This window comes from Lacerta agilis, chromosome 11, assembly GCF_009819535.1.
Source record: "Lacerta agilis isolate rLacAgi1 chromosome 11, rLacAgi1.pri, whole genome shotgun sequence".
Taxonomy (NCBI): Eukaryota; Metazoa; Chordata; class Lepidosauria; order Squamata; family Lacertidae; genus Lacerta; species Lacerta agilis.
The window spans coordinates 1,135,419-1,160,509 of NC_046322.1; the positions used below are offsets into that span (position 1 = coordinate 1,135,419).

The 25,091-nt window shown below is 56.9% G+C and overlaps 1 protein-coding gene across 4 annotated transcripts; it reads left to right on the forward strand.

Annotated features, from left to right (window-relative positions):
• Positions 1-7,733: 7,733 nt before the first annotated feature.
• DNAJB5 (DnaJ heat shock protein family (Hsp40) member B5) lies at positions 7,734-24,543 on the forward strand. 4 transcript variants are annotated; one of them, XM_033164327.1, is made up of 4 exons: positions 7,734-7,800; positions 15,514-15,770; positions 18,465-19,069; positions 22,490-24,543. In XM_033164327.1, the coding sequence occupies exons 2-4, from the start codon at positions 15,560-15,562 to the stop codon at positions 22,721-22,723; spliced, it is 1,050 nt and encodes a 349-aa protein (XP_033020218.1). In that variant the 5' UTR covers positions 7,734-7,800; positions 15,514-15,559; the 3' UTR covers positions 22,724-24,543. The 4 variants fall into 4 exon arrangements, with proteins under 4 accessions (XP_033020218.1, XP_033020217.1, XP_033020216.1 ...); XM_033164326.1 differs by lacking the exon at positions 7,734-7,800 and adding an exon at positions 8,758-8,862; XM_033164325.1 differs by lacking the exon at positions 7,734-7,800 and adding an exon at positions 10,511-10,618.
• Positions 24,544-25,091: the final 548 nt, after the last annotated feature.

Here is a 25,091-nt window from a genome sequence, read left to right on the forward strand (position 1 = left end):
CAAAGTGCAAGTAGATAAATAGGTACCGCTCCGGCGTTTCTATGCGCTGCTCTGGTTTTGCCAGAAGCGGCTTAGTCATGCTGGCCACATGACCCGGAAAAACTGTCTGCGGACTGTTACGGAAATTACCGGGTCGAGAAGGCTCAGCTCCCGGTCCTACGGAGGAAGCCCGTGGTTCGCTGCGGAGGCAATGGAGACCAGCCGGAGATTGGAGCAAAAGCAAAGGAGTTTATTGCGCAACAAGGTTCAGGAGGATCCGAACCCCCAACAAAGGGTGTCCTGGACTTTTAAAAGTTCCCGCGATAGCCCAGAATACATAGCGAAATACATCACAGAAACGTCAGAGATGGGAGGGGAGAGAGGAGGTTACAGTAAAATTTACATAGGGGAAAAACAAGTTTTGCATATCAGGAAGGATGGCAGGAACCGGTGAATGGATCCAGGGTGGGTGCAATACACATTGAAGGTTTCTTCTGCGTCAGGACAATAGAAAGTTCCTAGGAGGATGTCTGCTGCCATGGTAGCTGATGGATGGGTGCTTGACTGGATTATCGGGAGGGGGCATCTCCTCCTGCGGACGTGACTCGCTGCTTAGGGGATTATGAAAGCCACTGAGTGGAGAGTCCAAAAATTATGCAGTATCGAAATAATATACTTCCGATGATCGGAGGATGGCGGGGACCGAGGGGTTAGAAAGGTTATTTTACAAGGAGCAAATAGACACCCGAACCAGGCAAATCGGACACTGCGTTCAGGAGTTGTGGATTTTTACAATAATAAATATTTCGAGCTGTCAAAATGGGGCCACCCAGCGTCTAAATTGTCCATTTGATACATTGTTGCAAGTTATAATTAATAGTTTCCTCAACTGGTTACATTTTAGTTTCGATTCCATTGTTCTCCCAGCAGGGAGCCTGTCAAAACCCACTTAGTGTTCAGTCAAGCGTGAAGGTGATGATTGAATCATAGTAGCTGACCTGAACGTTCCATTTTGCAGGCTGAGCTGAATGCATGCTCCTGATTGGCCGGCTTGCCGTTCATTGAGAAAATGGACGATACGAGGAGCGCTTGACAGGAGGCTTCTCGGAGGGTTTTCGGGGCGCAGATCGGAACATTTTGGGGATGCCCTTTATCGCGAGGGCTTGTGTGGTGCTTGTGCGACTTATGTGAAGGGGTACCCGCTCATCGTCGGGGGGGGGGAAAGGAAGAAAAGAGGCTTCCAGGTCCCGCATTTGGCAGCGCGGGAGTCCCGCGAGGAGGCTGCGCGGTGGGGGAAGGTGGTGGCTGGAATTTTTCCCTAACAGTCCCGCATTTGGAGATAAGATTTGTATCTGGTTCGCAGAACCACAAATCCTTTTCTCCACACCTACACCTTCGAGACTTGGTACTCACCTTCCCCACGCGCCTCGGCTGGTCGTATTCAGGGAGAGCGGGCCGGTCATGGTTAGATGCCAACATCGGGTGCAGGCACGGTGGGTTGTCAAAAGCCAGCTGATCGGAGAGTATGATGAGCTGTCACACGGCTGTCAAAGTAGCAGGTAGTCACACTGGTGAACTGTCAAAGGTGGCCAACGAGGAGACAGGATGTGCTGTCAAATAGCTGTCAAACAGCTGTCAAACGGTAAGCAGGTAGACCAAGGCAAGCTGTCAAAGTGGTGAGTCCGAAAATGTGGTGATCTGTCAAAAGGCTGTCAAACGGCAAGCAGTCAGAATAGGGCAAGCTGTCAAAGTGGTAAGTCCGAAAATGTGGTGAACTGTCAAAAGGCTGTCAAAAGCTGTCAATAGCGGCAAGTCCAAAAACACGGAGAGCTGTCAAAAAGCTGTCAAAAGCTGTCAATAGCGGCAAGTCCAAAACACGGAGAGCTGTCAAACAACTGTCAAAAGCTGTCAATAGCGGCAAGTCCAAAAACACGGAGAGCTGTCAAACAGCTGTCAAAAGCTGTCAATAGCGGCAAGTCCAAAAACACAAGCAGGAACGATGCCTGAAGACTTGGGAACGGTGACACAGGGACTGGGGCGCGGTAGACAGGATCTGGGGTACAACGAACAGGAACTGGGGTGCGACGAGCAGGAACTGGGGTGCGACGAGCAGGAACTGGGGTGCGACGAGCAGGAACTGGGGTGCGACGAACAGGAACTGGGGTGCGACGAACAGGAACTGGGGTGCGACGAGCAGGAACTGGGGTGCGACGAGCAGGAACTGGGGTGCGACGAGCAGGAACCGGGGTGCGACGAGCAGGAACTGGGGTGCGACGAGCAGGAACTGGGGTACGACGACCAGGAACTGGGGTGCGATGCTGGGGTGCGGTGAACAGGAACTGGGGTGCGATGCTGGGGTGCGTTGCTGGGGTGCGTTGCTGGGGTGCGTTGCTGGGGTACGAGGAACAGGAACTGGGGTACGATGCTGGGGTGCGGTGCTGGGGTACGGTGGGCTGTACCCCCGGGTATACGAGGGGTGGGAATTGAGCGCAGTCCAAAGGGGAAGGGCTTCAAGGTCCTGTTGGGGCTCTCCTTATGTTCTCAAGTCGGAAGGAGGGGCTTGAACGAATTGCGGGTCAGTTTGAGCTGGCAGAGGGGCACGGAAAGGATTTGGGAGGGTGTGACTCTGCGGTTGGTTGGGCCACCGAGACCTGGGTGCCTTGGGGTGGCCAATTCCCTTGGGGATGAGGTGGCACCATTTGCTGGTTCTCATAACCCTGGGCCCAAGGGGGGTGCGAAGGAAAGGTGGAGTATGGTGAGTTTCCTCCGGGGAATGGGTAGGAGTTGGTTCCAACCCATGGGCTCCCCGGGTATAAATATGGGCAGTTTCGTCTTAGGTGCCCTGGTTGAAAACACAGGTGACAAAGGCCAGTGGATGGGCCCCAGGGTCGTGGCATGGATGGGCTTGCATTCAATCCTTCCCCTCTTCCTCGCCCCCTGCCTCCTCCCCTGGCCGGGAACCCTGGAGCTGGGAAGTAAGGGGTTTCCATACTGAGGGCAAGCACTGCCTCCTCCCCTGCCCTGGTGTCCATCCTTTTCTTTTCGTCCCGGTTGTTAAAGACGGACTTGGCGATGGACAGTATTTCGCTAAAAGTTTTCCCATCGTAGCCAACTAGGAGATTTAAGGCTTTCCTTATATCTGGCGTTGCTTGGTCTTTAAAAAAGCCTTTTACTATTATATCATGGTGCGGATTCTCGGGGTCTATTCCGCCCCAGGTTTTAATAGCCGCCACCAACCTAGAATAATAGTCCGACGGGTGTTCATTGGGACCCTGGATCACAGTCTGAACTTTAGTCCAGTTTATGGAGCGCTGCCCTGAAGCTTTAATGCCGTCTAAGATGGCCTTTTTAAACAGGTTCAGACACCAGACGCCATTTGGGGTATTGAAGTCCCAAGCAGGGTTGGGTTCAATACGGAGATCCCTAGGTGTCAGGGCCTCCACCCCTTGAGGTCTTCCTTCTTGGTAGTTTTCCTGGTTTAGGGCTTCTTCAGCCTTACTGAGAATGTCAGCCTTCTCAGCCTCATTGAATAGGGCATTTAAGAGTACGTGGACATCCGTCCAAGAAGGGTGATGGGAAGAGAAGATTGTAGCGATTTGCCGGTGGCACTTGTCAGGGTCATCCCTCAAAGAGGGCATCACGTTTGCCCAGTTTACTAAGTCTGCAGTCCGGAAGGGCTGGTGGGTGTAAATCATCCGCGGGGCCCCATCCGGAGTTGCAGGAGGGATGGGGAAGGCACGTAGGGGCATCTGGTAGGAGGTCGCCTGGTGATTGATTCCCCCACTCCCTTTAGCCTTTCCCTTTACTGGCTGCCGGGAAGCAGATGGCGAAAAGGCACCCTGGATGCGGATGGCAAGGTCCTTAGCAGTCTGCACCATAGAGCGGGTGGTCATGCCCTCCACGTTCTCAAGAAGATTGGAGTGGGGCGACAGAGTATAAGCAGCGTGGTCACTGACTGGCGTTAAGACCGGGTCAGGTTCCATTTGGTCGTTGGATACTGTGGCTATCTCTTCCTGGTCCATGGGCTGGACTATTAGCTGCCCGCCTTGAGCTCCTGCCTGATTGTTCGGGTCTGCATCATTTTCAGGTCCCGGGAGATTATTTTGCCCAGGGACATCATTCTGTGCAGGGGGAGCTGTGGGTGCTTGTCTGGGTCTATTATAGTATAGCGCCATGGCCTGATCCATAGAATCATCGTCCGATGGATCCTCATAAGGGGGCGGTGCAGGACCTCCCTTGGGTTTCCTAGAGGCTTTCTTAGGAGGTTTTATCATAGGCATCTGGAGAGCCGGGGAATCCTTCAGAGTAGTGAGGATTTGATATACGACCTCAAAAGCTTTTAGGTAGTCCAATTGGCGGGGTCTTTCCTCTAGTAAGTGCTTCTTTAGAGCATTCAAACGATCCTGGTTGAAGGATCCCTCCGGTGGCCAGCGGAGTTCAGATGTCATTTTATCAGTAAAAGAGGGCCAGGTGTTTCCGCAGAGTTCTTGCAACTTCTGCCTGGATAATATTTCTGAGCCCGGAATCTCTTTCCAGTGATCTAGTACAAACTCGAGGGGGGAGTCGGGTTCCGGCTGGGCTATAGAAGGCTTGCAAGAAGCCTTCCTCCCAGCGGAAGTACGACTGGGCTTCGAAGCCTTGGCGCCCATTGTTCCTTGGTTTTAAGAGGAACCTGGGGTTTTGGAAAGGAGGAATGGGAGAGGTATCTTAGTAAGTCAGGTTTTCTTGCTAAGGGAGTGGGACAGGGGGGTTTCTTAACATAAGCAAAATACAGTACACGACGTTCCAATAATCTAGCCTGGTCCCTTGCGTTCACTAGTTCGGCTAGCGGGGCGGCTGACCAGGGGGATCTACTCTAAACTACCTCTTCCTTTCCTTTTTCTGGAGCTCCCTTTTCCTCTTCCTTTCTCTTCCGTTTCTTCTCATCTATTCCTACTTCTCAACCCCCATTTCCACCCATTACAGGGTACCCCCCACCTGGCAACCTCCTGCCTATCGTTAACAGCTAAGGAAGGGAACCCTACTGGACGCCTGCCACTGCAGTGCCAGATCGGGCAGCCCTTTAAATAGAGTTAAACGGTCCGGAAAAACCTCCCTTGCGTTCGGAAGCGGGCTCACGCACGACCAGCGTGTTTTACATGGCCCGACCGGGGCGGCTGAGGTTTAGGATAGTGCAGAGAAGTCCTTTGCCCCTTGGCAGCTGGCAAAGTAGAAAAGAGCCCAGTCCCTTGCGTTCGTTAGACCAGCTAACGGGGCGGCTGACTGGGTATTGGAGAAAAAGAGATAGAGCTCAGGACTCCCCTTTCGAGTTGAGCAGCAGTCCACGGGACAGACTGAGAGACAGGCAAGAAATGATAGGCAAGAGAGCAGTAGATTGCGGTTGCCAGGCTTACCTCCCCCCTCCCCCCAATCACCAGTGCACTGGATTTATACTTACGCGTCTTCCACCGCGATCCGCTGGATCGTTGGAGACGAAGCCGGCTGAACTTTGCCTTTGCTCCCCGGTTGGCTCCCCTTGAGACCTGCAATTACCGCCCGGAGGATGGCCAGGGATCCGTCGAGTCTCCACGGGAGAAAAGGGTCCCGTTGCCGGCTGAAGGCTCGGTGGGGTCCCCAGCCACCACGGGAGAACGCAGGTCCCGGGTTTCGGCACCAAGACTGTTACGGAAATTACCGGGTCGAGAAGGCTCAGCTCCCGGTCCTACGGAGGAAGCCCGTGGTTCGCTGCGGAGGCAATGGAGACCAGCCGGAGATTGGAGCAAAAGCAAAGGAGTTTATTGCGCAACAAGGTTCAGGAGGATCCGAACCCCCAACAAAGGGTGTCCTGGACTTTTAAAAGTTCCCGCGATAGCCCAGAATACATAGCGAAATACATCACAGAAACGTCAGAGATGGGAGGGGAGAGAGGAGGTTACAGTAAAATTTACATAGGGGAAAAACAAGTTTTGCATATCAGGAAGGATGGCAGGAACCGGTGAATGGATCCAGGGTGGGTGCAATACACATTGAAGGTTTCTTCTGCGTCAGGACAATAGAAAGTTCCTAGGAGGATGTCTGCTGCCATGGTAGCTGATGGATGGGTGCTTGACTGGATTATCGGGAGGGGGCATCTCCTCCTGCGGACGTGACTCGCTGCTTAGGGGATTATGAAAGCCACTGAGTGGAGAGTCCAAAAATTATGCAGTATCGAAATAATATACTTCCGATGATCGGAGGATGGCGGGGACCGAGGGGTTAGAAAGGTTATTTTACAAGGAGCAAATAGACACCCGAACCAGGCAAATCGGACACTGCGTTCAGGAGTTGTGGATTTTTACAATAATAAATATTTCGAGCTGTCAAAATGGGGCCACCCAGCGTCTAAATTGTCCATTTGATACATTGTTGCAAGTTATAATTAATAGTTTCCTCAACTGGTTACATTTTAGTTTCGATTCCATTGTTCTCCCAGCAGGGAGCCTGTCAAAACCCACTTAGTGTTCAGTCAAGCGTGAAGGTGATGATTGAATCATAGTAGCTGACCTGAACGTTCCATTTTGCAGGCTGAGCTGAATGCATGCTCCTGATTGGCCGGCTTGCCGTTCATTGAGAAAATGGACGATACGAGGAGCGCTTGACAGGAGGCTTCTCGGAGGGTTTTCGGGGCGCAGATCGGAACATTTTGGGGATGCCCTTTATCGCGAGGGCTTGTGTGGTGCTTGTGCGACTTATGTGAAGGGGTACCCGCTCATCGTCGGGGGGGGGGAAAGGAAGAAAAGAGGCTTCCAGGTCCCGCATTTGGCAGCGCGGGAGTCCCGCGAGGAGGCTGCGCGGTGGGGGAAGGTGGTGGCTGGAATTTTTCCCTAACAGGACAAACGTCGGCTCCCTCGGCCAGTAAAGCGAGATGAGCAGGCAGCCCCAGAGTCGTCCGCGATTGCACCTAACTGTCAGGGGTCCCTTTACTTTACCACTACCGCGCAGGGCTGTTGTGGGGATTAAATGAGGGTGGTGGTGGGGAAATGTGTACGCCGCCTGGAGCTCCTTGGAGCAAAAAGACTGCTATATAAATTCATCTTAGGACACGAGGGCCACTTTCAGCAGCAGGAGTTCCGGGACTCGCACGGGATGGAAAGGACGAAACCTTTGCAGGCACCAACTTCACGGATGCACCGTGCAAGGGCCGGCGGGGCCAGTGCGGCTTCCTCGCGAGTAAGCGGCAGGCAAGGCCACAATCCTGCGCCTGCTCACCTCGGGAGGCAAGGCTCGTGCAAAACACCGGCAGGGCAACTTTTACTCGCGAGCATCGGTGCCGTCACCGCCCGGGGCCCCACGTGGCGCCCCGCCCGCCCGGTGGGCGTGGCCTCCCGCCGGAGGCTCCCTGGTTGGAGCGCTCCCCCATTGTGACGTCACGGGGCTTCCAGAAGCCTCCCGCGCGCTCCTCTTCGCGGCCGGGTGGGCGGGTTGAAAACCGGCACGCGAGGCACCTCCGGCCAATGGCGAGGGCGCACGCGGAGGGGCCGCTCCCCGGTCTCCTAGCGACCAATGACAGCCGAGAATGGCCGTGACTGGCTGGCAGCGAGGCCAATAGAGGAGGCGGGAGAGAGAGCGAGCCTGGGGGAGGCTGAGGGAGGGGAGCGGGGGTGGGGCGGAGCCGAGGGGGCGGAGCTTCTCCCCCTCGTTCTCCAAAGGGAGCGGCGTCTCGTCGAGATGGGCAGCGGCCGGGGCCAATAGGCGCGCGAGGGCGGCGCAGGAGCGGGCCGTTGCTAGGCAGGGGCGGGCTCCCGGCCCCCGCACGCCAGAGGGCCCGGCTCCGGTAGGCGGGCGGGACGGGACGGGACGGAGGTGAGTCTCGTTCGGAGGGGGAGGAGGAGGGACGCGGCGCCCTCCGTGGCGTGAGGCGACGGGAGAGGAGCAGGGGGCGGGCCTCTGCCTCTGGCCCCGCCCCCTCAACGCCCCCTGGAAAGGGCCTCGGCGGGGGAGGGGCTAATGGGCTCCCCTCCCCCGTGGATAGATCGGAGGGGGGGGGGTCCTGTCTTAGCTGCAACTCGACCCCCTTCCTTGGGCCGGTGGGGGGACGGACGGATAAAGGCTCCCAGGGAGGGGGGGGGTTGGGGGAATTGTCGCCCCCTCCCCACTCTGCCCAGGCCGGGCTCCCATTGCTGGTGGGGGGGGGGCGTCCTGGCTGCAGGAGGGGGGGAGGGGTGGAGGAGAGGACGACCCTCCCCCCCTTGAGCAGGGCAATTGGGGGTCTCCTGGGGGGCCCCTGGGGGTGTCGCTCCCCTCCTCCTCTTCCGCCCCAGGCGCCCCTTTCGCCCTGACATGATGCCTATGGGCGCCTACTCCGCTGCCCATTCGGGGCGCCTCCCCTGCCCCCCCAGTCCCAGTCCCAGCTGCCAAGTGGGGCAGAGCACCCCCTCTGCCAGCCAGGAGGGGCGAGAGTTGGCTTTCCTGCTGTGGGGGCAGGGGGCGGAGAAGTGGGGCGGGGTCTGGGGGCGGCCGCTGCCTGCCGGCTCCCTCCCTCTCCCCTGGCGCTGGTGCCTGGCTGTGTGGGCACCGGGGGGTGGGCATGGCTGGCGATGATTCACCCGGAGTGTAGTCATGACATTTCTGCACGCTGAGTCCCCGCCGTCTTTGTCGTCGTCGTCGCTGGCGCTGGCGCTGGAAGGGTCCCTCTGCCCGCCCGAGCGAGCGCACGGCATTCCTTGCCTGCCTGCCTGCCTGCCTGCCTGCCTGCGGGTGCCTGTGCGCGCTCCATCCCTCGCTCGCTCCCGCACACTCTGCGCGCCTTGACCAAACTTGGGCTTTGAGCGCTGCTGCTGCTGCTGCTGCTGCCGCCACTACCACCGAGTGACTCCCTCCGGCTGATATGCCAGCAATTCTGCTCTTCTGGAGCCGCGTGGAGAGGTACCCGCTTTCTCTTCTCCGGATCGGGACTCCGCTCTCCCTGCCCATCCTCACCCCCTTCCCCGGGGGTCAGGGGCCACGCGGCTGTGCCAGCCTCTGGTTCGTTGGTGGGTGAAATGCCCCTTTGTTTGGGGGGCAGAGGAGCCGCTGCCAGCTTAGGGGACACCTGGTCCCCTGGTCCGGTCTCGGCTTCTCTGGAATCTCAGGGGATGGCTGTGGATGGTTTGAGAAGGACCATTGTGTGGCTGTTGTTCGCTTTTTTTGTCTGCCTGCAAAATCCCGCTGGGTTTTGGGGACTCTGAAGCGGACCAGGTGATGGGGCAGTGTGACGGGGAGGGATCCCTGGACGGGGATCTCTCGGGCTCTTGCTTGTGGCTGCTGCTGCCGTGGCTTCGGATGGACGTCCAGCGGCAGCCGAGAGTGGCTTTTGGGGCATAGCGGCTCCCGGGTCATCCCCAGCTGCCTCTTTGCTCAGCGGTGAGGTCTCCTGCTTACTTGCGCTTCCTTGGGCAGGCAGCGGGCGCCAGAGTTTCAGGAAGTGGAGTGACTGGATGCGCAGGTGCTCGTTAGACTCGGGAGTCTGCGTGGGGCTGGTACTTTTGACATGCGCTTCAGGGATGGATGCTGTAGGGCAGTGTTTCTCAACCTTTTTTGGGCAAAGGCACACTTGTTTCTTGAAAAAAATCACGAGGCACACCACCATTAGAAAATGTTAAAAAAATTAACTCTGTGCCTATATTGACTATATATAAAGTAATTTTTCAATTTTTCCCACGGCACACCAGGCAACATCTCGCGGCACACTAGTGTGCCACGGAACAGTGGTTGAAAAACACTGCTGTAGGGCTGCGAACGCTGAACTTCCCACAGCGCCAAGCAAGAGTCACTTTTCTTGGCGTTCTCTGACACTGGTGGACCTCGCAGGGACGGTGTTGGCTTTGAGCTGATTGTCTCTTGTGTGGAAGCCTTGAAGTATGCATTCTTGGGGGGGGGGTGGTTTGAGAAGCGGACTGTCTCCCCACTTAGGCTTAAGACTTTGGCACCTTCTCAAACGCCGGTTCATTGAGGATGCCCAGCCGACTCCTGATGCCTCTGGGGGCTGAATTGGCCGCCCATTCCCTGCCCTGTTCTGTCCTTCATGGGGAAGGATCGCCAGCAGGCTGTCCCGTGTGGGGCTGTGCACCTTCTGCTCAGTCCCCGAGGATGAGCAGAAGGGCAAGAGACCCCCCCCCCTCAGCTGGGCAGGAAGGCTGGTAAGGTCTGCTTTTCAGCTAGAGCGAGAAACCAATTACAGGAGGGATCCTGACTGTCGAGTGATTTCATTGAGCATTTTCTGTGGCAAGCGGTGATGGAGGGGGCTGCGGGAAAGCGCAGGAAGGGAAGCTTCTGGGAGGCTGCTGCCTTGTGAACCGCCGCTGCTCCCCAAATTCCCTCTGTCGGGGGAGCCTTTTGCCCTCTTCCTGAACAGCTGGCTTCAGAGTCGAGGAGGTGCGCGTGGTGTTGGATCCAGGCCCCCTGTCCGGCTTGGCCAGCCCAGCTCTTCCTCCTGGCTCTGGGGAGGGGGCTGCTTTTGGAGCCTGGGTGCCGTGGTGAAGGGCTCCTTCGTGGGCTGAGTCGAAGTGCTGCCGCCTCCATTCCTGGGCAGCTGTCTTAGCGACTGCATCTGGGAGCTCCAGGCCCGGCAAGCCATGTTCCGGATCAAGCTGGAGCCTTTGAAAATGAGCGCCTGGGCTATGAATGTGTTTGTGAAGTTTCGGTAAGTGGCTGGCCGCCCTGCCTTGCCTGCTAGCATTTGCCACGCTTGGGTGGTGGTCTGTCTGCTGGCATCCATCTTTGTCTCGTGTGCAGCGTCTGGCATCTGCTGTGGAGAGCGATGGATGGGGAGCTTGAGGAGAACAGCCTGTGCCTCTCTTCTGCCCCCCCGCCCCCCACATCGCTCCCTTTGCCGGAGGATCAGAGGGGCTGACATCTGCCTGGCCACCCGACCCAGCTCTGACATTGCCCAGGGTGGGGGGCAGGATGAGGGGCTGGAGATGCATATTGATTGTGCTTTGAAGGGACCGGATGCTTAGTGGGTGGTCTTGGGGTCCGGACCCCTTTGCAAAGGGGCTGGGCTGGGGTCACCTTGCATTTCCCCTTTGGCTTCCAGCAGAGACTGACTCCAGTCAGACGCTTGCTTTTGTGTGTGGATTTATCTGCGGATAGGGCTGGCGTGTGTGATTGTGTGTCTTGGGGGGGGAATGGGCTCCTGTCCCCCTTCCGCTCGAGACTCTGCCAGGGCTGTGCTACCCAGGGATTCCTGAGAAGCACGCTCAGGCTTGCACTGCTGAAACTGTGCATCTGGCTCCAGGTGGGTGGGTGGGAGGGGGTTATCCAGGGACCGAGTCGTGTTTTACCAAAATCTGTGTGGGGTGCTGCTCCGGGAGGATGCTGGAGCCGCACGGTGACCTATGAGGCTTGGCAGTGTTCCCTGCAGCTTGACGTCAGGCAGCCCCCACGCAGAGAAGATCTCTCCGCTCTTGTGGTGCCTGTCAGAGGGGGGCAGCTTCCACATGCCCTTCCGAGCTGGGGGAGCTGCGGGCAGGATCAGCCCTGCTGGGTCACTGTTGAGGCTGGGGGGGGGGAGTCTCCTTCCTGCATTGCAGCGGTTGGGCTACAAAACCCTTAAGGGTCCCGTCTGAGTCTACGATTCTTCCTCCAGCCCCCCCCCCTTTCCCCCAGTGGAAGTCCATGTGGTTTGTGGTTCAGATGAGAAAGAGGAAGGGGACTTTTCCTCTTCCCTGCCCTCCTGCCCCTGTGCTTGTCCGCTGCCCCATCCTGCCATATGAACCTGTGCCCCTGGCTCTCCTGCAGTGCCACAGGGGGTGTTGGGTGCAACTCCTGGATCTCGCCCACTGCCCTTTAACCTAACGCCCGGGGTTGCTTATGCAGGCGGGCCACTCAGAGGCAACCTGCGCATGGCTGCTTAGTGGTCCAAAGTGGAGCTGGGCTCTTGGAGGCTCCCTCCCCCTCCCTCTCCCTCTCTCTCTCTCTCTCTCTCTCTCCCCCCCCCCCCCGCCACCGGACAGCAGAGAAGATGTAGAAGTGTAGAGCTGGAAGGGACCCCAAGGGTAATCCAGTCCAACCCCCTGCTTGACTGGCGATTCCCAGTGGTGGTCAGGAATTCTGGCCAAGAAAGATTGTGCCAAATTTAATTCCGCAAGGTGACACCACCCCAGACAGGATGGGAGCAAGGAGATGCTCTCCCCTTCGAGCCTGAGTCTGTGCCTTTGAACTTGTTCCTGGCCCCTGCTGGTGGGCCGGAGCCTCATTCCTGTGGATGAAGTCCCTGCCGAGCTGCCATGCCAGGGAATGTCTGCTCCAGCAGCAGCTTCTAACTGTCACCGCGGATTCCACATTCCTTGTTGCCAGTGTGTTCCAGAGCTGCTACCTGCCGCCAGGTGAGCTGCTTGGCCTGGGAATGCCCTTCCTCCAGGCGCAGCCTGGCATTTCAAGCCCACCTCCCGTGGGCTGCCTTGTGCGCCCGCCCCCTCCCTCCGTGGTCCCCGCGTGTCTAACAATAGAAACTCCCACAAGGATGAGTGGGGCTGAGGAGCCCAGTCAGCGCTGCCCCCACCCGCTGGATCCTTATTTCCAGCTAGTGATCTCACTAATTAACAGAGGGAATTGCTGCTTCTGTGTCAGCAGCTCTCTTTCTGTTTCCCGGCTTACCCTTCAGAAGATGCCTCTCCAGGAAAGGGTTGGGTGTGATGTGTGTGTGTGTGGTGCTCCGGGTGCCATGTGTCAGCAGCCGTGGGGCTGGCGGTGGAGGGGGGCACCCACAGGAGGGCCTCAGCCATGCGGATGCGGAAGGGGGTGTCTTAAGGGCTTTGGCTGGTGAGAGGTGTCTGCAACTGTGACGTCAGAGCCAGCGTTGGTGTCGTGGTTGGCGTGTGGGACGAGGGCCCGGGAGAGACCAGGGTTCGAATCCCCACTCTGCCATGAAGCTCACTGTGTGATCTTGGGGGTCGGTCACTACCTCTTGGCCTAGCCCACCCTGCAGGGCTATGGTGGGGATTAAACGAGGAAAGGGAGATAAACGGGGAGCTTTGGGGCCTTGCAGGACTATGCTGGCTGATGGAGGCTCTGTGACCCTGTCCTCCTGTATCCCAGAGCAGCTTCAAGGTTTCCCTGCAGCTTATCCCAAACTGCCCCACTCTGCCCTGTGCTTGTCCTTTCACCTCCTATGGAACTCCCTCCCCCAGGAGGCAGGGGTGGCAAGCCACCTAGGATAACGGGGCAGGTTCATGGAGGAGGGGGCTATTGGGGGCTCCTGGCCTTCTGAACCCCAGTTGCTGGAAACCCCAGCAGGAGAGAGTGCGACTCCTGTGCTTGGGCCCAGCTTGCTCATTCCCATAATGGGCACCTGGTTGGCCACTGTGAGACCAGGATGCTGGACTAGGTGGGCCCATGGCCGGATCCAGCAGGTGCTCTTCTCAGGTGCTTACAGCAGGGAGAGACCCTGGGCTTCAGAGACCCAAGTCCTGTCTTTTCTGGCCGCAATTGCTCCGCCGGCCTCAGTTCCCTGTCTGTGAATTGGGCATAGCGGTGACTTGATTCACAGGCAGGAGACCTGATGAAGGTCGCTCAGTCTGTTTCAAATTAAAAGTGGCTGCAGGCGTTTCATCCTGTGATCCCAGATGCCACTGGAGCCTCTTGGAGGAACTTGGGACAGGGGAGTGCTTGGTTGCTGTGTCAGAGAAACGAGAGAGGAAGGAGGGCACTGCTGGTGTCTGGGAGGCTGGGATGAGGAACTCCCCCAAGGACCATGAGCTGAGCAGGTATCAGGGAGGCGGGCGCCAAATGGGAGAGTTTCTTTCCTGACCTTCACAGAACTCTTCAGTTTCTGGGAGGAAGTTGTTTCCGTGCTGTGTGTGTGAATCTCTTGGCAGGCATTCAGTCAATGGTTGCTAGGGCTGGAACGGGTGCAATCTCTGTGAAAAGACTCCCTGTTGTGTGTGTGTGTGTGTGTGTGTGTGTGTGTGCATTCTTTTTTAGTATTAAAAAAAGATGTAATATAGGGAAGACTGTGAACCTGATCAGTCTAGCCATTGAGTGCAAACAGGTGCTTTAGCATTTCCTGACAAAGTCCCCCCTTAATCCCCCCCCCCCGCTTATGCAAAGGTCATTGGGGACCAGTTCTGACTGGGAAGCAGCAGCTCCTCCTGCACCTGCCTGAGACTCTTGCACCTTTGGGTGGGGGGGGTGCCCAGAGATGGTTCTGCTTTGGCCCAAGATGGGCAGTCGCTGACCTTGCATGTTATTCGGAGGTCAGGGTGTGACGTGGCCGCTTCAGACGCTCTCGGGATGAGAAGCCAAGGCAGGGAGGGTGTTTTGTGCATGTTGGCGAGAGAGCCCTCGAGGTTCACCAGAGTTCTGCAAACAGCGGAAAGAGAGGGGAGCTAGCAACAGGAAGCTGGATCCCTGCCTGAATTCTGAAGTTGTGCAAAGGAAGGAATTTGGGAGTCTTGGACTCCCTTTTGTGAAGGATTTTGTGCAAGGTCTGCTCTAGCGTCTGACAACTAAGAGGACCGGGATGGACGTGGGTCTGAGACCTTTGAGTGGGGTGTGCATCTAGAAGATGACCAGCTCTGGCAAAGAGAGACCACCGTCCCATAGATCTGACATGCCCCCCTTGCTAGCCTGGGTGTGTCCTGTTTCCTTCCACACTCTGCGTTCCTGGTCACTTCCTCTGGCGTCCCCTCTGCAAATCACAGGCTCTCCTCTCGCTTCAGCCGGGCTGGCGCTTACTTTTAAAAATAACTCCCCTACCCCCCCATCACAAGATGTCTCCGTCTAACAGCTTCATCCTCTGCCGTCTTTCCGCTGGTACATGGTGGGAACATGTCCCCGCGTGAACTCCCAGCGCTGTATTGTTCTAAAAAGTTCTTTTAAGGCAATCTGCAAAAGCACAGAAGGGAGAGAGAGAAGCTGGGGGAAGGAATCCTTCCTTGGCTAATTAACCTCTCGTTCTGCTTCATTATGAAGCCTGCTTTGAACACATTCCTCTGCCCCCTTCCACTCTGCCCCTCGCTCGCTCCGGCAGCCCTGCCTTCTTCCTCCCCTTTTTGGGAGCGCTGAGACCGGCCAGGCAGGCACTCGGAAGGGCTGCCTGCTGCCTCCCTGGCCGCCTGCTGCCCTCCACATACGCACGGCAGCTGCTTTTCCGCTGTCCGGTCCAAGGGCTGCCAGTTCTGTCCTTCCCAAGACTCCTTCCCTGCACACCTATTTGTGGCCTGGCAAAACCGGCCGTCCTCTCCGGTTACAGCAGCGTCACGTGGTGCTGCCCTCCAAATAACAACACTGACCACCCCTCTCGCTCTGCATTCTGCCCCTGTGAATTGTGCAGGAGGCGGGTGAGTCAACCTCCTGAAAAATCCCTCCCCCGAACCCAAACTGTTGACAGATCCAGAGGGGCAGCAGCTGGCAAAGCTCTGAGAGGGCTCCCCCAGGACTCGGCGGGGACGTTTGGGCGCTAGAACCTCGAATCCCCCCCCCCTCGGTAGCACAGGTTGGTGCTGACTGACCGGGACGCCACTCGGTGGTCTGCCTGGAGTCCTTGAGGCCTTTCTGACGCCTCCTCCCCTCCCTCTCTCTCCTCTCCCGCCCCAGGAATAAAGAGTCTGCGGCGGCGGCCGGGACTGTCTCCACTACCAACATGGGGAAGGACTACTACAAAGCGCTGGGGATCCAGTCCGGAGCCAACGAAGACGAGATCAAGAAGGCCTATCGGAAGATGGCCTTGAAGTACCACCCGGATAAGAACAAGGACCCCAACGCGGAGGAGAAGTTCAAGGAGATCGCAGAGGCCTACGATGTGCTGAGCGACCCCAAGAAGCGGGCCGTCTATGACCAGTACGGGGAAGAAGGTAAGCGGGTGGTCGGGTCTCTTGGCTGGCCAGTGAGCTTGCTGTTTATTTGGGTGGGGTGGGGGGTGGGGGGTCTAGGCCTGCCTCCTGGCCACGGCCCCTCCCTGCCTAGCTGCAGGCTTGCAAGGATCAAGATGCCCAAATCCAGCCGCTGGCCTGATGTGCCGGAGATAGTGCCCTGGGCTGCTTCCCTGTGATAACCTTTGCAGGGCACCTGTGGAGCCACCTCACCCACCTGTGCAGCAAAGGCGGCCAAGTGGGGAGGAAAGCACCCCTGGGGGCCTGGGGTGTGGTAAAAGCTGACAACAGCGCCAGTTCAAGCTTCAGCTCCCTGGAGAAATTGGCGCTTTTAATGGCACTGATTGCAAAGACTTGGTTCCTCCTGGGTTGTGTGGAAATGCATTGGCACCATGATCTGTGGGTGCAAACATCTTCCCTGTGGCATAATTGAGGCTTGGCTCATGCCTCCTCCTTCTCCTCCGCTTCCTTTTCAGTACATGCTGCCGTGTGTGTGTGTGAGAGAGAGAGCCTTTCCCAATTTTAGTAATAGCTCCTTGTTTCATAAGCAAACCCAGCCTGTTGGCAGGGAACATGTCAGGTTCTGCAGGAGGAAGGGAACTGCTGGGAATAGCAGTGGTGTTAATCAGCCCGTCCAGCCTAGCAGAAGGTCTCAGATAAACAACCTCCAGCAGAGTTTATCCAAATTCTGGCCTGGGAATGCATGTTCTTTGATCGGAACAAGTTACACAAATAGAGTGAAATTGCATGCATTTTCTCTGTGTGAATCTAGCTTCTGAAGTATAGTTTTTAAACTAATTGGAGGGGCAGCAGGGGACATGGAAACGGGTTAGGGGGCTCCTGGGGGTGGGCCAGTAGCTGTCGCCTTGACTTCTTGGGGCATTCTGCTGGCTCCTTCCCTCTCCCCTCCACCTCCTTGCAGTTCCACAGTTTCTCTGCCAACTTAAGGGCTGGTCTTCTTTTTTTAACGTGTGACCAAAGTGCGGTGAGGGGCCGGAGGAAGATGGGATGCTCTCCCGGGGAAGCTTTGAGATGCCAGGAGGAGCATCTGGCTTCCAGCTTTGGTCTGGAAATAAAAGCCGGGATCTGGCAGGTGCTCTCCGCCGCCGGCTGTCTCTTGGGACTTGGGTGTGTTTTCTCACGAGGTCACAGTTGTGATTGACAACATGAAATAAATTGCTGTAATTTCAAGCTAAAAGCTGCAGTTCTCTTTCCTGGGGGAATAAGTGAGGTCCTTAGAAGAACCCGGCCCCATTTAGATGCTTTCTCTCTGGGATCCAGTGGTTATGGGATTAAATCGAAAGCTCTGGCTGCTAAGGAGGCAGGGGGCAGGCCCTCGGGGAGGCCAGAGAGCTCTCTTGGCTATGCACTGTCCTCTTCCCTGTTGAGGATGCTGCAGTAGAATGTCTTGCTATTAAAAGCATTGCAGCTGCAGGCTGGCTGGCTGCTAAATGGGGACCCAGAAAGTGCTGGCCTGGCTCAAGCTCCCTTTTCTCTCCCCAAGTTCTGGCTTGCTGGCACCCCTGTCTCCCCTGGGCCTTTTGTCTTGCCGCCTGGTCTGCTGTTGGGCTTGGAAGCCTCCAGCCTTCCCCCGCTGCACCTCTGCTCTTGCAGTAACCCTTGCTCATCTTGTAGCTTAGAGGGGGCGAAGCCCCCCCCCCTGCACACTTTGTGAATCATGGAATTGCAGAGTTGGAAGGGACCCCATGGGTCATCTAGCCCAACCCTCTGCTATTCAGGAATGTCAACTAAAGCACCCCTGACAGATGGCCACTCAGTCTCTTCCACTGTCCAACAGCTCTTACCGGCAGAAAGTTACTCCTGATGTTTAGTCAGAATCTCCTTTCTTGTAACTCAAACGTCTGGCTTTGTGCTGAAGTACCAAATGATGGCAGCTGTAATCTCAGTGTGGGTCCCCCCTCCCTGATTCTCAGCTGGGCTCCTTGCAGTGCACAACCTTGCCAGGACACGGGGTTTGGTTGGGCCATGGGGAATGGGGGTGTCTTGAAGGGACTTTAAGGGGGTACATGAGCCCTCTACTGAAAGGCAATGGACCAGCACCCTGGGGTCACGTACGGCTTCAGTGTCCTGCACTGTTGGGTTTCTGGCCCTGTCGCTGGGGAACCTATGAAGATCCTGCTGGGTGAGGCCAGTGGCCCATGTCGCCCAGCCTCCTGTTGTCACTGGGAACAACCAGATGCCCAGATGAGAAACCCACAAGCAGCACCCGAGCACAAGAGCCCTCTCCCCTCCCGCAGCCTCCAGCAGATCTCCCTCAGGAATCCTGGAAGCTGGTTTCTTAAGGATGCTGTGAGCTGTAACTCTGTAAGGGGTAAACTACAGTTCCCAGGATTCGTGGTGGTGGTGGTGGTGGTGAAATAAGAAACCAAGAAGAGCCTGCTGGATGAGGCCAGTGGCCCACTTAGTCCAGCATCAGCATCCTGTTCTCACAGGGTCACAAGAGCAACTCTCCCCTCCTGGCTGCTCCCAGCTGGGGAGGCAGTACAGAGCCATCCTGGCCAGGAAGCATCAAATGTGTGCCCAGGTTCTTGGCTGGCAAGTTCAGGCTGCCCAGTCCTGCTTCTCTTAGTGAGTTTGGTGTGTTTTTAGCACTCCTTTCCGGAGCACTCCTCCTGACGGTCCCCCCCCCCCGCTCTCTCTTTGGTTCTATTCCAGGGCTCAAAACCGGTGGCGGCTCGTCGGGCACCCCCGGGAACACCTTCCACTACACCTTCCACGGGGACCCCCACGCCACCTTCGCCTCCTTCTTTGGGGGCTCCAACCCCTTTGACATCTTCTTCACCAGCGGCCGCTCCCGGGTCTTCAACGGCTTCGACCACGACGACATGGACATCGACGATGACGACAGCGGGGACCCGTTCAGTGCCTTTGGCCGGTTCGGCTTCAACGGGCTCAATGGCGTCCACCGCCGGCACCCGGAGCCCATCCACATGCGCCGGAAGGTGCAGGACCCCCCCGTGGTCCACGAGCTCAAGGTGTCCCTGGAGGAGATCTACCACGGGGCCACCAAGCGGATGAAGATCACCCGCCGGCGGCTGAACCCGGACGGCCGGACCATGCGGACGGAGGACAAGATCCTGAACATCGTCATCAAGCGCGGCTGGAAGGAGGGCACCAAGATCACCTTCCCCAAGGAAGGAGACGCCACTCCGGACAACATCCCCGCCGACATCGTCTTCATCCTGAAGGACAAGCCCCACTCGCTCTTCCGGAGGGACGGGACAAATGTCATCTACACGGCCACGATCAGCCTGAAAGAGGTGCGTCCTCGGGTTTAGGAGGGGCGGGGTTGGGGCTCTGCGTGTCCCCCGTGGGGCTGCTGGTGCGGCAGACGAGAGGTTGGCACAGGAGGGCAGGGGCTGGGGGCAACCCTGCTGTTTGCTCCCCACTTCATCCTGGCAAATGCTGCCTTTTTTGGGGGGGGGGGGTGCTTTCCTGTGTTGCCCAGGATTTTACAGGGTGCAATTCCTTTGGGATAAAGGGTATGTTGGCAGAAAAAAGCTGTTTGACAGTGCAACTGGGAAAGTGGTGGGCTCTCCTTCACTTTTCAAGCAGAGGGTGGAAGGCCTTCTGCCAGGGATCCGCCTGCATTGCAGGGGGTTGGACTGGATGACCCTCGAGGTCCCTTCCGACCCTCCCATTCTGTGATATGGGGTGAAGCAACATGACTTCTCAAGAGGAAGCTTGATGCCCTGAGGTGTACAGGCAGGCAGGCAGGCAGGCAGGCAGGCATCTGTGAAGCTCCCCAAAGAAAGAGGATAGCCTACCCTAGAAGGGACTGAAGAACCCCTGCATTGCAGGGGGCTGGACTAGATGAGCCTTGGGGGTCTCTTCCAACTCTGCAGTTCTATGATTCCGTGATTCCCGCGGAGGCAGACTCCAGTAGACCTGGGCAGAGCGAAGGCAAGCCTTCCAGATGGGCCGGGCGGCGGCAGCTGCTTCCTCCAAAATCAGGAGATAAAATGAAATTGAGACATGTAAAAAGTTCCTAGTTTCTCCCCTTTGTTTTAAAGATGCTTCAAGGCCTCCCCACAGAACGGGCCTTTGTCTGAAGGAAACAAATAATACAAGCCTTTTGTTACAAGTCTGCCCCCCCCCGCCCCCCCCCCCCCGGTTCCTCAGCTTGTGCATAGTTCAGTCTTTGCACAACCTTTGAATCTGGCTGAAGATGTGAGCCACGTGCTGGGTGCCTCTCTTCAGGAGAGAGACGGAGGGCAAGTTAGGGGGAGATGGGATGCCTCTGGCACTCGACAGGTGGGGTGGGGGCTCAAGAGGTGCACTCCCAGTGGATCCCTTGATACTTTGCCTTCCCCCCCCCCTCTCCCATCAACACCAAATTATTCTATGCTCTCACCCTTTCCCAATCAATTGCATTGGCACACAAGCTCCTGTCTTTTACGCTGCATCAGTGCTTCCCAAACTCGGGTCTCCAGCTGTTGTGGGACTACAACTCCCATCATCCCTGAACCACTGGTCCTGCTAGCTAGGGATGATGGGAGTTGTAATCCCACAACAGCTGGAGGCCCGAGTTTGGGAAGCACTGTGCAGCGTACAGGAAATACGTTTAAGAAGCTGGCGTAGGGATCGGGTTGTGGTGGTGGGATTGGATCACAGCCGTTGGACCTGGATGCCTGGCCCCCAAGTTCACGGAGTGGCCTTGGGCAACCTCCTCCCTCCCGGCTCAAGCTGCCTTGCAGGGTTGTTAGGAAGAGGTGTGCCCTCGCTTGGAGAGGCTGGAAGAGAGAAGAAGACTTTCTCCGAGCCTCTTAGGGAGCTGAACTGCACAGCAAAGGCTCTAGCTCCATCTGCAGCATCTCCCTGGCCTCTGAAAAAGGGAAGCCATCCAGCACTCTGCACGGTGTCAAGAGACAAGTGATCTCCAGCCTCCCTACGGCACGAAAGGGGCTTTCCAAGGAAGCTGCCCTGCTCCCTCTGGCTTGCGAGAGGCTCCAAGACTGGGCCTTAGGCCTCAGTAAAGGACAAGCTTGTCTGCTCTTCTCCCTCCACAATCTCTCCCATTCCTAGTTCTTCAGCCAGCCTTCCTCCTCTGGCTTTTCCTCTTGGGTGGGGGCCAGTCAGGGCTGTGAAATTGCTCTCCTTCGTGCTCGTTGGCAGACGAAGCCCCAAGGCGTGTGGATTTTCCCGGAGATACTGTGGGCTGGAACAAATTTACCCATTCCTAAAAGTCTGCGGGTGGAGGAGGCTGGAGACACAGCGGCTTCCAAGCCAAAACGCTGATAATTCTGGGCCGGTGTTGGGGATGTGGGGCCGTGGGATACGTCTTTCTGGACCCACGGACCTGAGGGAGAGCTTGAAAGGGATCTGAACAGGACAGAATGGGGCTGGAAACAAGCAAGGCAGCAGCCTGGGCACTGCCAGCCAGTTACAAGGTGCCACCAGGACCAGGCGATTTGAGCAAGCTGACGTGGTCTCGTCGCAGCCGGGCTAACATGGAGGAAGGTGGGGTGGGACTCCTTCTCAATGCAGCATCTCGCCGTTATTTCATATTCTGAGCGCAACCGCTGTCTCCCAGGAAGAAGGCTGCATCAAAGCAAGGGCATCGCTTGTAGTGAAACTATGGAACTCGCTTCCGCAGGAGGCAGTTATCTTCTGAAGGCTCAACTTCATGTCCCTAGTTAGGAGCTGCCTCTGATATACTAGAGGAAGCCTAGCAGACCTGCAGAGTCTCTGGGGAGACAGAGCAGACCGGAAACTCAAGACTTGTTGCTCAGGGTCCCATCGGGGGAGAGGCCAAGGGTGCCCTAGGCTGGCTCCAAAACGGAGAGACTCAGCCAGTTTTTTGCTCCCCGAAGTTCCCTGCTGTACAATTATGGGGGATAGGAAGAGACAGGAGGGCGCAGAAGGGAGCCCCCCCTGACACCTTCCTCTCCCCCCCCCCAGGTCAGGGTTAGGGCAGATCCTTTGGCCTCTCTCTTTCTGCATTGGTGGGTAAAAATAGCCCTGGTCCAGGCCTGTGCCGCTGCCTCCGCCATGCCAGACCATTATCTTTGAGGTTGGCAGGAGGGGATCCTCGAAAGTTTTAGCTTCCTGGAAGTAGCATGCACCCCCCCACCCCCCCAAGCGGGACTGAAAGCCAAAGCCGCCCCCTCCCGCGGACTCGTGCTTTCACAAGCCTTTGGAGGCCCCTGGCTGCCAACCCGGCAAAGGCCGCCGTGTGTGCAACAGCTGAGCAGGCGCTGGAAGCCACGGCCGGCCGGCCCCCCCCCCCCTTCCAGTTCTGGTTCCCTTGCTGGTGATTAAGTCATAAAGCCTGTCTAAATTTAGCCTGTGCTGGCTCACTCTCTCGGGCACAGTGCAGGTTGCAGGCTGGATATTCATAATTCTGCCCCCCAAGATGTTTCCTTTTCTGATTCTTTGGGGGTGGGGTGGGGTTCAGGGGCGACATAATAGAAATGTTCTGAAAGAAAGTGCATTTAAAAAAAAGCAGATATTGTGTGCACCTGGCGGCTGTTCCCTGAGCCTGACTAAAATAACACTGTTATTTATTATCTGAGTCCTAATATATATATATATATTGCATTGTTAAGAGTTCCATCTTCTATATGTTTCTTGGTGTTTGCACGTCCTCCGCATTGCTTTGATCTGTGCATGAGCAACGCTTCTCCTTCTCGCTGCAAGCCCTGCGCCCGGCCTGACTCTGCCTCCTCCTTCTCTTGCAGGCCTTGTGCGGCTGCACCGTCAACATTCCCACCGTGGACGGGCGCGTCATCCCGCTGCCCTGCAACGACATCATCAAGCCGGGCACCGTGAAGAGACTGCGTGGCGAGGGGCTGCCCTTCCCCAAGGTGCCCACCCAGCGCGGGGACTTGATTGTAGAGTTCAAAGTCCGCTTCCCGGACAGAATAGCCCCCCAGACCCGGCAGATCCTCAAGCAGCACCTCCCCTGCTCTTAGGGCCCCCCGCCCCCCCCCCCGGGCTGGACGGCCCCCCGGCCTCCCTGCCAGGCCGGCCACCTTGCCTTCCGAGCAGCAATACTTCACGCACGGGTGCTGCGGTCCACTTGGCCTTGGCGACGCACGGGGAGGGGGATGCGCCCCTCCTTTTCCAAGAGACGCTCTGGCCTGGCTTGTGTGTGCGCTCCCTCTTTTGCCCCATGGCCCAGCTGGCACCCACTCCGCTCTCTCCTCCTCTCCCTCCCTCTTGAGCCTGGCGCAAGTCTCGAGCCCCCTCTCGCCGCTCCTGGAGGGTTTCTACTGGGCAGTTTGACAAGCAGCCGGCCGTCGGAAGCACCCGGGACGTGGCCTCCCCCAACCCACTCCGGTGTAAATAGGACCTGGACTCTCTCCTGCTTCCTGCGGACGGTCTGAGAACCTCTCTAAGCGACTCTGTGTTCTGGCTGCCACTGAGGCAACGTGCCAAGGAGCCACCCAATCCTGCCTTGCAGAAGCAGACTGGGCCCCCATGGTGCCACCTGCCCTTCCTCCGTCGCTGTGTGCCTCTGCGTGGAACGGAGGAGGCCTGCTCTTGCTCTCTCGGAGCCCAGGAGGCGTCTCGGCTCTGCGGAGCCAGGCCAAACTCACCTGCCTGGGTGGCTCTTCCTGCCGCTTTTTCCACGGAGCTCAAGGCCTGCTTGGCTTGTCGGCTCCTGTTTTTTTTTTTACGCTTAATAGAAACTTTGCAAGGGTTGCTTTCTACTGTCTGGTGTGGTTCATCTGAGCGCCCCCTTTTTTTTGCGGGGGCCGGGGGTGGGAGAAGCCGGCCTGAGAAGGGCACAAGCTACGTAGGCGCCAAGGTTCAGAGCAAGGGTCCGAGGAGAGGTCCGAGAGGGGCTGTATGTGTGCGTGTCTAGGGGCACGGGGGTGCCATTTTCCAGGGAGATCCGGAAGGGCCAGGCCAGCGTGGGGAAGAGGAGGAGAGTTGCCGGGAGACCTGCTTGTGTGGTGCTTCATTTAGAGGCTGCATTTTAAAAACTTTTCAGAGGGACATTTTTAGAGAAGCATTTCTTATCCTCTCCAGCTGAGAAGACTTTGCTCCACCCGCTGGGACGTCTCTGGGAAGTGAAGTGGGCTTGATTTCCAAAGGGTTTTGACGCTGTTTTGCAAAAGCACCCTTTCTCCTGAACCCCCCCCCCCGTTAAAAAACCCCTCCCTGACAAAATGTGGTGCCAAAACCTTGGGATCCCTGACTTTGGTTTCGCCTGTTTGGAAGCCAATTTCTCTGACTTGAAACGGGGGCGCCTGCCTGGGCTGCCCACGGCAGTGCCCCGGGGGGTGGGGTGGGGGTGGCGGTGAGCAGAGCGACTGCCCGCTTCATTCAGCCTGGCTGTTTTTTCTGAGCTGACCCTCGGCTGCCTCCGACTTGCCCTGTGGTCGGGCGGAGAGTCCGGACGCAGCGCAGCGGCTGCTGTTTCCTGTATAGCTGTACAGAACCTCACACTTTGGGTCCTTTTAATGTGCAATTTTTTTCTCTGAGGAGATGAAAACTGTTAGCGCAGTGTTGAACTTACCAACCAGTTTGAATGGTTAAGACGATGCCTTTCTCCCCCCCTCCCCCCCCACGTGTGTGTGTGTGTTTTTTTAAAACAAATACAAAAAAACTCAGGCTGCTGGTGGTTGGCAGGGCTGGTGGGTGAGAGCGGAGCTGGGAGCGCCTTTGGGGTTTTTCTCCGTTTCAGGGAGACCCCGAGTGGTTTTATAGCGGGTTTTTTGTATTTCTTTATTCTTTTGTAATGTCCCGTATTAATATTTAAAGAAAATAAAGTATTTTAAAAATAGCTTCTTTGTGTGCCTTTGCGTTACTGTGCCTGCCGCGGAGGGATGATGACAACTGCCTTGTCCGTGCAGCGTTTCTGCACCGGGAGACCTCTCTCTGCCTGGCTGTGCTTCTTCTTAAACAACCGGAGAGTCACTGAATTGGTCTGGCTAGTCTGACCGCACTATGAGATGCAGTCTTCCAGGTCACACAGGTCCAGGACTCTTCAGGCTGGTCCTTAAAACCAGGAGTATGTGGCAGGGTATGGAGCTAACACCCGGCAATTAATATTTGCAGACTTTTTCAGCAAATTGAGGGAAGGTTGCAATGTAATTTTTGCCGCATTAATTGCAAACATGTCACAGAGCAAGTGTTGAAGTTACATACAGCTTGTCTGAGACCGGGGTAGTGAATGCAAGGATACAGTGGTGCCCCGCTAGACGAATGCCTCGCTAGACGAAAAAATCGCTAGACGAATGGCATTCGCTAGTGGAGGGCTGCCCCGCAAGACGAAAAAGTCAATGGGGCTGCCTCGCAAGATGGGGAAAAAAATTTTTCGGCGTGAAAACC